General features: G+C 45.0%; 1 protein-coding gene across 1 annotated transcript in view; it reads left to right on the top strand.

The window, feature by feature from the left end:
• Positions 1-1229, top strand: part of ATXN2L (ataxin 2 like) — a 37085-nt gene extending 35856 nt beyond the window's left edge. The window contains exon 23 of the mRNA XM_068243599.1: positions 604-1229. Coding sequence (XP_068099700.1) covers positions 604-653 — 50 coding nt within the window. The 3' untranslated portion in view covers positions 654-1229. The remainder of the gene's footprint in view (positions 1-603) is intronic.
• The last annotated feature ends 11285 nt before the right edge of the window (positions 1230-12514 follow it).

The following is a 12514-nucleotide window of genomic DNA, read 5'->3' as shown; positions in this document are numbered from 1 at the left end:
CAATGGTGAATTGAGTGGCAAAACGATCGGACATGTCGGAAATGATCGATCTAACCTTAATGGCTCAGAATCGCGCTGTGTATTCCCAACATTAGACAAAGGATCGTCTGATCGAGCACAAGTGCGGCTGTACTGTGCAGAAAGCAGGAGCCGCTCGTGCACAAGCAGCTCTGCGCTACTGTGCATGCGTTGCTGCGCTTGTGCCAGAAAGAGAAATGATGCCCCATTCAGCTGGAGGGTCCCGGGCAGCAGCCGAGGATGCCATGGGAAGCTACTGGACACAGAGGCGCTTTGCCACTTTATTGGCCGACTTTGTAATCTGCGAACTATTGCCTGATGAAGCGGGGTAGTGACCCGTGAGACGCGTTGCATCCTTGGGAGTCTGTAAATCCACCAACTTCCCCCTTTTAGACGGTTTTTAATTATTTTATTCTAACTGGCGCCTTTGTTATACATGCCTGCATACTGGACTATATGTTTCTGAACCTGAGCTTAGACTTGTCTTTAATTACTGACCATATGAAATGTTTTTGTCCCCTGCAAAATATTTTTACTAATTTTACTTTGTACTAATTTTTTTTTCCTTTTGTCCCTCGTTTGCAGTGCAATCTCATCCGTCCCAGCAGTTGCCATTCCATCCTCCTGGTAACTGAGCTTGCTCAAGAACTGTGACTCCAACCTCCATGCAGTCATAACCCCCAGCCAGCCCTGCCTCTGGCCTCTGTCCACGTACACACCGTCCAGGCTGGGGCGGCGTCCGGGGACCCCCCGCCAGGCCCCTCCGCAGACTTCCTGAGCCGATGGATCTGAGGGCTTCCACGGGCACAGCGTCACGGGGCCTGCACTCGCGCCCTGCCAGGGTTATCCGAGGCCGAAAGGAGCGTGCAGTCGCCGGTGCCCCCCCTACTGGCACCACAAAGGAGAACGCGAGGTTTTTAGTTTGCGGTCTGCTCTGCAGGGGAGGAACCAGCCCCCCCTCCCCCTCTGAGACTGGAAGATTCACAGAACTTTTTACTTTTAATTTATAATCATGAAATTGGCAGATACAAGGCAGTCCTCTTCATTTCCCACCCCCTTCTCCTTCCATTTCCCTATCCTCTCTAACTTGAACGGAGTGATGGACTACTTTTACTTTTTACTGAATAAACTATTTAAAAAAAAGTGGAAAATAAAACCTCAAAAAAATTTAAAAACCAAAAACTCAAAAAATAAAGTTTTAAACTATAGAAGAGGCCTGTGAATTTTTTGGGGGGTCATGCAGAATTCCAGATGTGCCCAAGGTGGCTTCCGTGGGGTGACATGGTTTAAGATTCTCCGCTGACTCTTGTACTAGTGAAGTCACTAACACAGTCAGTCTGCAGACCGGTTGTTTGGATTCCACTGGCTGTGGGTTTGTTGGGAGTGTGTGTGAATAGGTCATTGGAGGATTCAGTTAAAGTGGACCTGAACTCTTGCACCGGTCTGAAGTTAAATGTATAGAAATGTCCCCTGTATGTATTTATAGAGGTTAGCCTGTCTAATTCCCCCTCATCTGTGACTAGTCACTAGTTGGCATTTGATCTGTTGGCTGCCTGCCACGGCAGAGCAGCCATTGTGTAAACAAAGGATGTTAACCCTATGTCTGCTTCCTTGAAAGCAGGAAGTACTCACTGCAGATTTATTGCAGGACTGTTCTGTAAAGGTGGTTATGCTAGGAAGTTAGGAGTTCAGTTCTGCTTTAAAGGATTGCTTTTGTGTAAAATGTTAAACTATTAAAATGCATACATATAAAATGTAGAGAACTCCCAAAGCATTATACATTTTTCTGCCATTTACAGGCAACCTGTAACTTTTTATTTTTGTTTCACTTACCTGGGGCTTCTGACAGCCACCTGTAGCCATTAATCGCTGCACTGGTTCTCATTGAACTCTGGGACCAAGTCGTGGGCCGACCTCTGTCTACTGGCCGCCTTATTAAAGTTCCCTGCTGTCCAATTGCTTCCCTCTAACGCTTATACTGTTCCCTGGTGTCTAGTGGCCCTCCTCCCTCCCCTATACAGTTCCTTGGTGTCTAGTGCTTTCCCCTTCCCTCCTCCGTATGGCTTCCCTGGTGTCTAGTGGCCCTCCTCCCTCCCCTATACAGTTCCTTGGTGTCTAGTGCTTTCCCCTTCCCTCCTCCGTATGGCTTCCCTGGTGTCTAGTGGCCCTCCTCCCTCACCTATACAGTTCCTTGGTGTCTAGTGCTTTCCCCTTCCCTCCCCCATATGGCTTCCCTGGTGTCTAGTGGCCCTCCTCCCTCACCTATACAGTTCCCTGGTGTCTAGTGCTTTCCCCTTCCCTCCCCCATATGGCTTCCCTGGTGTTCTAGGGCTTCACATCAAATATAACTTCCCTGGTGGTCTAGAGTGGGTCAAACCTAATGCAAAGTGGGGAAACCACCTGAGGGCCCAATTTAAAGCGGGATTGTCACCATAAAAATCAAATTTCATCAGCAACTGGTCTGAGTGTATTAACCGGTTTAGCACCGCAGTCCGAAAATCTCATGCATCTGAGCAACGTTCACCTCCCATCCATTCGCCTATAACTTTATTGCTACTTATCACAATTAATTGATCTATATCTTGTTTTTCCGCCACTAATTAGGCTTTCTTTGGGGGGTACATTTTGCTAAGAATTATTTTTTTCTAAATCTATTTTAACAGGAAGATTAAAAAATGAAGAAAAATCATTATTTCTCAGTTTTTGGCTATTATAGTTTGAAATTAATATACGCTACCGTAATTAACTCATGTATTTCATTTGCCCATCTGTCCCGGTCATTACACCGTTTAAACGATGTCCTTATCACAATTTATGGTGCCGATATTTCATTTAGAAATAAAGGTGCATTTTTTCAATTTGCGTCCATCACTATTTATAAGCTTATAATTTTAAATATAACATATTCTCTTGACATGCATATTTAAAAAGTTCAGACCCTTGGGAAACTATTTATGTTTTTGTTTTTTTTTATTTTTTTTAATTGTATTTTTTTATTTATTTTTAATAAAAAGTGTATGTGGGTAATTTTTGGTGTGGGAGGGAACTGCTAATTTTAAATGTAAAATAATATATTTTTTTTTTCATTAAAAATGTATGTGGGTGCAGTTTACTATTTGGCCACAGTGAAACGTCCTGGATGCGAACGATCTTGCATCCAGGAACTAAAATGCTGGGGAGAAGTTTCCTGGGGGCAGAAATACCGCGCTCTCTGGAGAGAAAGCGTCGGTATTTCTGCGGGGAAGGTAGATCGGTGAATGGGAATTCTATTCCCATTCACTGATCAGGGGGCTAGCAGCGGGGGCGCGCCCGATCGCACGCTCCGGCCGCAGCAGCAGTGCCTATCTGGACGAGGAAGCTCGTCCAGATAGGCCAAACTGGTTAAGTGATAAAGATGCTAATCCTGCATTTAAAACTTTTTCTGCTGTTGTGGTTTGGAGTTATCACATTAAGAGCACTGGTCCTTTAATAGTCAGTGCCAAACAGTTGCATGCTGGGGGTTCTTTTTATCTAGAATATATTCCTTCTCTTCCATGTATTTTCCTGCCTAGCTGCCTATCTGAAACACAATCCTTTGCTCACTTGTGTTTACAAGCAAGGCTGAGGTGACTCAGCGATTGGAGGAGAAAAAAAAATGGCAGCCATGACATCAGGATTTTGCCTCAAACTGTGAGCAAAAGACATGGCCCCCTCCAGGAACAGAATTCTCCATTTGCTATTTAAAATTCACTGAAATCAAAACGTGAACAGTACAATACATGTGTTATGCAAGTAGATAAAGTATTTATCTACTTATATATATTTTTTTTCCCCCCTGGCTAATCCTACTGCTTTAATGGCTCTGAGGGGCAGATTTGGCCCCCGGGCCGGAGTTTGACATGTATGATGTAGAGCAATGATTCTTTTGCAGAGCCTCCGCTTTCTCTGCCATGAAGAATTTCCAGTAACCAGCATGAGAGCGGCAAATTCAACACCGCTAAGACCTTGTTACACAGTCACATGACCCCAAGGAGGGAAAATCTTAGGGCCTTGTTCACATTGGGTGTGTTGAAATGTGTGAACGCATGCGTTCGTGCGCACTTCAGTGCGTTGCGCTTTTTTAAGCATGTTTTGCTTATTGTAGCAGTTACCAAAGCTTTGCTTTCATATGAAATTTTTTTTTTCATTAGGGGTAAACGCATGCGCTAAAAAAGCGCACCCATTTACTTTCATTGATGTGCGTTATACAGCTCAAGGCACAGAAATACATGCAACGCTAAGTTTTTGCATGTGGCGCATCGTTGTAAATGAGGCACATTTTAATTAGATGGCGAAATCAAAACCTTGCAGACCGCACAAGGCAATGCGCTACAAAAAGCACAGGCCTTATACAAGCTGTAGACTGACTACATTGTATCGCAGTGTTGTACAAGCTGTAGACTGACTACATTGTATTGCAGTGTTATACAAGCTGTAGACTGACTACATTGTATCAGTGTTATACAAGCTGTAGACTGACTACATTGTATCAGTGTTATACAAGCTGTAGACTGACTACATTGTATCAGTGTTGTCCCATGAAAAGAGATAATACAATTACAAAACTGTGAAAAGTGTACTCACTTGAGATGCTTTTTCATTTTTAAGAATTTTCCACGATAGCCGTCTATTACCTACTTAGCGGTAACCCCGTGTGTGACACGGAGTAAGCTGCCGGAGGGTGCCGCTCAGGCCCTGCTGGGCCGATTTACATAATTTTTTTTTTTTTTTTTTTGCTGGACGCAGCTAGCACTTTGCTAGCTGCGCCAGCACACTGATCGCCGCCGCCCCGCGCCGATCGCCGCTATCCGTTGCGGCGCGCCCTGCCCCAGACCCCATGCGCTGCCTGGCCAATCAGTGCCAGGCAGCGCCGAGGGGTGGATCGGGACTCCCAATGACGTCGCTGACGTCATCCCGCCCCGTCGCCATGGCGACGGGGGAAGCCCTCCAGGAAATCCCGTTCTTTGAACGGGATTTCCTGATCGGAGATCACCGAAGGCGATCGAAGCGGGCGGATGCCGCTGAGCAGCGGCTATCATGTAGCGAGCCCTGGGCTCGCTACATGATTTAAAAAAAAAAAAAAAAATTTAAAAAACTGCTGCGCTGCCCCCTGGCGGAATTTTTCATACCGCCAGGGGGGTTAACTGATGGGTATAAGCCCTGCTCATAGGTGAGTGTTTGTTCATACTAGGGGCGTTTTCGGCTTTTTTTTTTTTTTCCCAAGCGTGGACAATTTTTCAAATCCTCCACAACTGCTGGTGCAATGAATCTCTGAGAAGGTTCATATCAGCGCGGTTTGTGCGCTGCGTTCAGCAAAGCGGTGCCTGTACAATTTTTTTAATTTTTTTATTTTTTTTTTTACACTATAATGGAAGGTATAGGAAGAACGATACTCTCAATCTATGCAGCGATTGTATTTGCAGTTTGGAGAGTAAATTGTATTTTTCGGATCAGAGTTCACTTCCTGACTTGCGTCAGGGATTGAATTACAAAAGCGCTTAGAAAAGTGCTTTTACCAGAAACGCAGCGCACCAGGAGGGGGAAAAGTGCACAAGCGCAAAACGTTTGTTTTCGATTTTAGGTGTGAATGTTGCCTCAGTGAACTTCTGTCCAGGTATATAGCCCTGTATGGCACAGGGAGGAGAAAGGGAAGCAACAGTGCCCTCAGCTGAAGCCTCAGTGTCATGTAGTGCAGGTGGCAGCTGCAACATTTGGCACTGCTTTGCACTGAAGTTGTTTCCTAGTGCAATTCAATTCATAATTTGAATTGTCACAAAAAGCGCCAAAATGCACGCAACTATGCATTGCAAGTCTGTGGTGAATTGCAACGCATGAAACTTAACAATTGCACTGCAGTCAACGTACCTGCAGAGTGCACTGCGTTTCCTAAACGTGGCTGATATCTCATAGATGGGAGACGAGACCTGAAAGCTCCTATCCACCTTGTTGTTCTTCTGACTGGTGAGTGGTTTTACTACAAGTCTTCTGCTGTGCTTACTCTGCTGAGGAGAGGGGGCCCCAGGGAGAGGGAGAGAACTCTGCCCCCCCCCTTCCCTGCGGTTGAGTCCCAATGTGCCCGCGGCTCCCCCTCCATCACTGCGCTCTGGGCAGGGACCCGCCTCCTCTGCCGTTAGAAATGGGGCTGGCTGTTTGGGCACTGTTTATTTCAGCAAAAAAATTACTTTTCCAGATAGAAGTTGGGTCAGCAAAAAAATATAACTTCAGTCGGAAGGTTTTTAAATGGTTAGTCCAGGTGAATTCTGCTTGAAGGCCTGACTGCAAATTGTGTGGCCACTAGCAAAATTTAAAAAACGGAGGGTCATAGGAAGAGCAGGGAAGTGCCTAGACCAGGGGCACAACTACAAATCATTACCCCCCCTCCCCCATGTCCACACCTTGTCATGATGGCTCTCTCAGCCTGGTGCCCATCTTGCAAGGGTCTTCGGTTCGCGAACCTTTGCCAAACTTTCAATTTGCGTGAACTTTTGCGAACCGCAATAGACTTCAATGGGGAGGCAAACTTTGAAAACTAGAAGCATTTATGCTTGCTACAAAAGTGATGGAAAAGATGTTTCAAGGGGTCTAACACCTGGAGGGGGGCATGGCGGAGTGGGATACATGCCAAAAGTCCCGGGGAAAAAAAAAATCTGTATTTGACGCAAAGCAGCGTTTAAGGGCAGAAATCACATTGAATGCTAAATTGCAGGCCTAACGTGCTTTAATTACACTCCCTGATTGATGTATACACATGCAAGATGTTTTAGAGTACTGCTTCACACTGACACACCAAACTCTCTGTGTAACGCAGTGGACTGGTGCCATGACGAAAGTGCAGGTGATGTCGGCTTTCCAGCCCATATGGTCGCCGGGCTGAGGGTAGCTGAATGACAGAACAGTGACTGTCCACTGTGAACAGGTAGGTAGGTATATGCAGTGATGGGTATTACAATGTGCACCTGTCACACACAGATAGGTAGCGGATAGGAACAGTGACACTGCGTGTGCTCAACTCACGTAAGTAGGTGGGTGCACAGTGAACAGGTAGGTATATGCAGTACTGGGTATTACAATGTGCACCTGTCACACACAGGTAGTCGCTGAATGTGCTGGGCCTGGCAGTGGCATACACAGTATGAATTATCAAGCCTGTCTATGCAACACAAGTGTCAGTGGGAGACACAGACAAAAATGGCAACAAGATTGGCTCTCAAAAGGGCTGTTGTGGGGTGCTATTTTAGAAATAAGAATCAGCAAGGAGCAACCTAAGAAGCCTACAAGAGCCTAACTAATCTTTCCCTATAGGAGTCTGCAGCAGCTGTCCCTTCTCTTTTTACTGCAGGCATACGAGTGAGTAAAATGGCCAGTGATGCCTGCCTTTTTATAAGGGGGGGGGGGGGGGGTCCAGGAGAGTGTAGCCTGATTGGCTACGATGTGCCTGCTGACTGATGTAGAGGGTCAAAGTTGACCCTAATGGTGCACTATGGAGGCGCATCGAATTTCTGGCAAAGTGTGCGGTTCTCCGGAACCCCCGGAACTTTGCCTGGAACCGTTCGGGCCATCTCTAGTGATCATCATAATCGCACCCATAACAAGTGTTGCCACAAAAACACCTGATCTGAAAGTGATGTTGAGCAGTGGAGTAAAATGAAAATCGGGATTTCTCTGGGGCTTCCTCCAGCCCCCCTGTAGCCTATGAGGTCAGCCGGAATCCTCTTCCTGTTCCCGCTGGAGGCTCCGGTAATCCTTCAGCTGAAAGCACGCACCCTGTGCATCATCCTGCTGGTCACCTTAAGTCCTGCGCAGCTCAGTTTTTAGAGAACCTGCCATGCGCAGGACTCTTACGGCGACCAGCGTGATGATGGGCAGGGACCACGGAAGGGAGGAAGAGGATGCCGGGAGACCTTGAGGGCTGGGGGAAGCCCCAGGTAAGTTCACCATTTTCATTTTAGGCCACTGCTCCAGGTCCCTTGAAGGATGGATGCCCTGTATCAGAGCAAATGTAGTAGTTAGGGGGGGCCACTCCATACAGCTCTGGGCCCTTCTTTAGTAGCTGCTCCCCTGTACTTACACCCCTGGCCGCTGCCGATACCTACTGACCTATGTAACTTTTGTTTGGCTTTGGTAACCTTTAATAAAGGGGTGTATGCTATAGTAATGTTGATGAACACTAGTATTTTATTTAGTATTTATATAGCGCTGATATCTTCTGCAGAGCTGTATAGAGTATATTTAGTCTTGTTACTAACTGTCCTCAGAGGAGCTCACAATCTAAACCCTACCATAGTCAAGTCTATGTACAGTGGGTTGCAAAAGTATTCGGCCCCCTTGAAGTTTTCCACATTTGGTAACATTACTGCCACAAACATGAATCAATTTTATTGGAATTCCACATGAAAGACCAATACAAAGCGGTGTACACATGAGAAGTAGAACGAAAATCATACATTATTCTTTTTTTTTTAAACAATAATTTTAATTTATAATAATAATAATAATAATTAATTTTAATAATAATAATTTTTTCAAGTGTACAAAGAGTCACATGAAATGAGATTTAACAGTGCGAGGTTATAAACAGTATGAATATACAAACAGTTTTTTAACATATAGTATGCGTTTACCATATTTCCTTCCATATTTCAGGCACTTAAGGAAAAATGGCTAGAAAGATACAGATACAGAAGTTTAAATCCAGAACGAGAGGAGAAAAACCATCCTATTATTGATGTCTTGGGCTAGAGTCTAAATCTGGATGGAGAGGGGAGGTTATAGTGGGGTGTATCACCTTGGTAGTAGTTACGAAACAGTGGGTAACTATGATCACAGTATATTTTCTTCGATTTGGTCTTGGCAATAGTTGTCTATGGTTATTAGGTCATAGGTGTGGAGACTCATTTTTGGTTTTTGAGTTTTTGAGTTGCACATGGGTTGTTTGTTGGGGGTCTTTAGTTTGTCTCACTGGGAGGAAGTGGTGGCCAGCTCATTTTGTAGTTGGTGAGGTTGTCTATGTGTGCGTGTAGGGGTTTAAGTTTGCGTTCCATTGTGATATTGAATTCAACATTGTGTTGTAGGCGTAGTAGTGTGGGGGGAGTATCCGATCCCCATGAGGAGGCAATTAGAGTTCTTGTTGTACATAACAGTTGAGAGATTAGTACCCGCTTAGGTGGTGGGAAGTTTTCTAGTCCTATATGTAGTATAGCAAGTTGGGGGGTTATTTTAAAGGAGGGGTTTGTGTTGATTTGGATAGTTTTGGATACATAGTTCCAAAGAGGTTCGAGTTTTGGGCATTCCCAGAATATGTGGAGCATAGTTCCAACTTGCGAGCAGTTTCGCCAGCAAAGATTGGAGTATAAGGGCGAAAAATTGGCTAGTTTTCTGGGGGTGTAGTACCATTTTAGTAGGATTTTATGGTGGGTTTCCCAGTGGGCCATGCATTTGGAGTATTTACATATGTTGTTAGAAGCTCTTATTAATTGGTGGACCTGTATGTTTTCCTGGAGGTCATTCGTCCAGGTTGCACAATATTTATTTAGGAGATTATCTGAGTTTGAGGTTAAAGTTTTGTACCAAAAACGGATACCCCCAGATGTGGAGCATGGATTGTTTAGATACTTGTATGTTGAGCTCGGGATCTGTGGGATAGTTAGGTTGGAGAGTTTTATTGCATGTAGTATCCTATAGTAGGTGTAGAACTGGGATTGAGGTAGGTTGAATTTGTTTTGTAAGGCTTTGAAAGGGAGAATTTTATCTTGGTTATATAGATCATTGATGTTATTGATACCTCTATCTTGCCAGAGTTTGATGTTAATATCTGGAACAGTTGAAAGGAGGGTTTCTAAGGGGATCAAGATGGTGGTGATATCGTTTTTTGGGCATGGGAGAGAGAATAGATTTGTCCATGCTTGCTTAGAAGCTTGGATGGTAGGATATTGTGATTGGGGAGGGAAAATCATACATTATTCTAAACATTTTTTACAAATAAATAACTGCAAAGTGGTGTGTGCATAATTATTTGGCCCCCTTTGATCTAAGTGCAGTCAGTTGCCTATAGACATTGCCTGATGAGTGCTAATGACTAAATAGAGTGCACCTGTGTGTAAACTAATGTCGGTACAAATACAGCTGCTCTGTGAGGGCCTCAGAGGCTGTCTAAGAGAATATTGGGAGCAACAACCCCGTGAAGTCCAAAGAACACACCAGACAGGTCATTGAGAAAGTTATTGAGAAATTTAAAGCAGGCTTAGGCTACACAAAGATTTCCAAAGCCTTGAAAATCCCACGGAGCACTGTTCAAGCGATCATTCAGAAATGGAAGGAGTATGGCACAACTGTACACCTACCAAGACAAGGCCGTCCACCTAAACTCACAGGCCGAACAAGGAGAGCGCTGATCAGAAATGCAGTCAAGAGGCCCATGGTGACTCTGGACGAGCTGCAGAGATCTACAGCTCAGGTGGGGGAATCTGTCCATAGGACAACTATTAGTCATGCACTGTACAAAGTTGGCCTTTATGGAAGAGTGGCAAGAAGAAAGGCATTGTTAACAGAAAGCATAAGAAGTCCCGTTGGCAGTTTGCCACAAGCCATGTGGGGGACACAGCAACCATGTGGAAGAAGGTGCTCTGGTCAGATGAGACCAAAATGGAACTTTTTGGCCAAAATGCAAAACGCTGTGTGTGGCGGAAAAGTAACACTGCACATCACTCTGAACACACCATCCCCACTGTCAAATATGGTGGTGGCAGCATCATGCTAGGGGGGTGCATCTCTTCAGCGGGAACAGGGAAGCTGGTCAGAGTTGATGGGAAGATGGATGAAGCCAAATACAGGGCAATCTTGGAACAAAACCTCTTGGAGTCTGCAAAAGACTAGAGACTGGGGCGGAGGTTCACCTTCCAGCAGGACAATGACCCTAAACATAAAACCAGGGCAACAATGGAATGGTTTAAAACAAACCATATCTATGTGTTAGAATGGCCCAGTCAAAGTCCAGATCTAAATCCAATCGAGAATCTGTGGCAAGATCTGAAAACTGCTGTTCACAAACACTGTCCATCTAATCTGACTGAGCTGGAGATGTTTTGCAAAGAAGAATGGGCAAGGATTTCAGTCTCTAGATGTGCAAAGCTGGTAGAGACATACCCTAAAAGACTGGCAGCTGTAATTGCAGCAAAAGGTGGTTCTGCAAAGTATTGACTCAGAGGGCTGAATAATTACGCACACCCCACTTTGCAGTTATTGATTTGTAAAAAATGTTTGGAATCATGTATGATTTTCGATCCACTTCTCATGTGTACACCATTTTGTATTGGTCTTTCACGTGGAATTCCAATAAAATTGATGCATGTTTGTGGCAGTAATGTGACAAAATGTGGAAAACTTCAAGGGGGCCGAATACTTTTGCAACCCACTGTATGTATCGTAGTCTAGGGCCAATTTAGGAGGAATTAACATCTATTTTTCTTGGATGTGGGAGGAAACCTATGCAGATATCGGGAGAATAATTAAACTCCATGCAGATAGTGCACTGGCTATACACTACACCACTGTACTGCCCTGTACATGTAAGCCCCATACCTGGAAAGTCTATACACTACACCACTGTACTGCCCAGTACATGTAAGCCCTGTACCTGGAAAGTCTATACACTACACCACTGTACTGCCCTGTACATGTAAGCCCCATACCTGGAAAGTCTATACATACACTACACCACTGTACTGCCCAGTACATGTAAGCCCTGTACCTGGAAAGTCTATACACCACACCACTGTACTGCCCAGTACATGTAAGCCCTGTACCTGGAAAGTCTATACACTACACCACTGTACTGCCCTGTACATGTAAGACCTGTACCTGGAAAGTCTATACACTACACCACTGTACTGCCCTGTACATGTAAGCCCCATACCTGGAAAGTCTATACACTACACCACTGTACCGCTCAGTACATGTAAGCCCCATACCTGGAAAGTCTATACACTACACCACTGTACCGCCCAGTACATGTAAGCCCTGTACCTGGAAAGTCTATACACTACACCACTGTACTGCCCAGTACATGTAAGCCCCATACCTGGAAAGTCTATACATACACTACACCACTGTGCTGCCCAGTACATGTAAGCCCCATACCTGGAAAGTCTATACACTACACCACTGTACTGCCCTGTACATGTAAGCCCTGTACCTGGAAAGTCTATACACTACACCACTGTACTGCCCTGTACATGTAAGACCTGTACCTGGAAAGTCTATACACTACACCACTGTACTGCCCTGTACATGTAAGCCCCATACCTGGAAAGTCTATACACTACACCACTGTACCGCCCAGTACATGTAAGCCCTGTACCTGGAAAGTCTATACACTACACCACTGTACTGCCCTGTACATGTGAGCCCCATACCTGGAAAGTCTATACACTACACCACTGTACTGCCCTGTACATGTAAGCCCCATACCTGGAAAGTCTAT

This window comes from Hyperolius riggenbachi, chromosome 7, assembly GCF_040937935.1.
Source record: "Hyperolius riggenbachi isolate aHypRig1 chromosome 7, aHypRig1.pri, whole genome shotgun sequence".
In the NCBI taxonomy this organism is placed as follows: domain Eukaryota; kingdom Metazoa; phylum Chordata; class Amphibia; order Anura; family Hyperoliidae; genus Hyperolius; species Hyperolius riggenbachi.
This window is presented reverse-complemented; position numbering and strand designations above follow the sequence as displayed.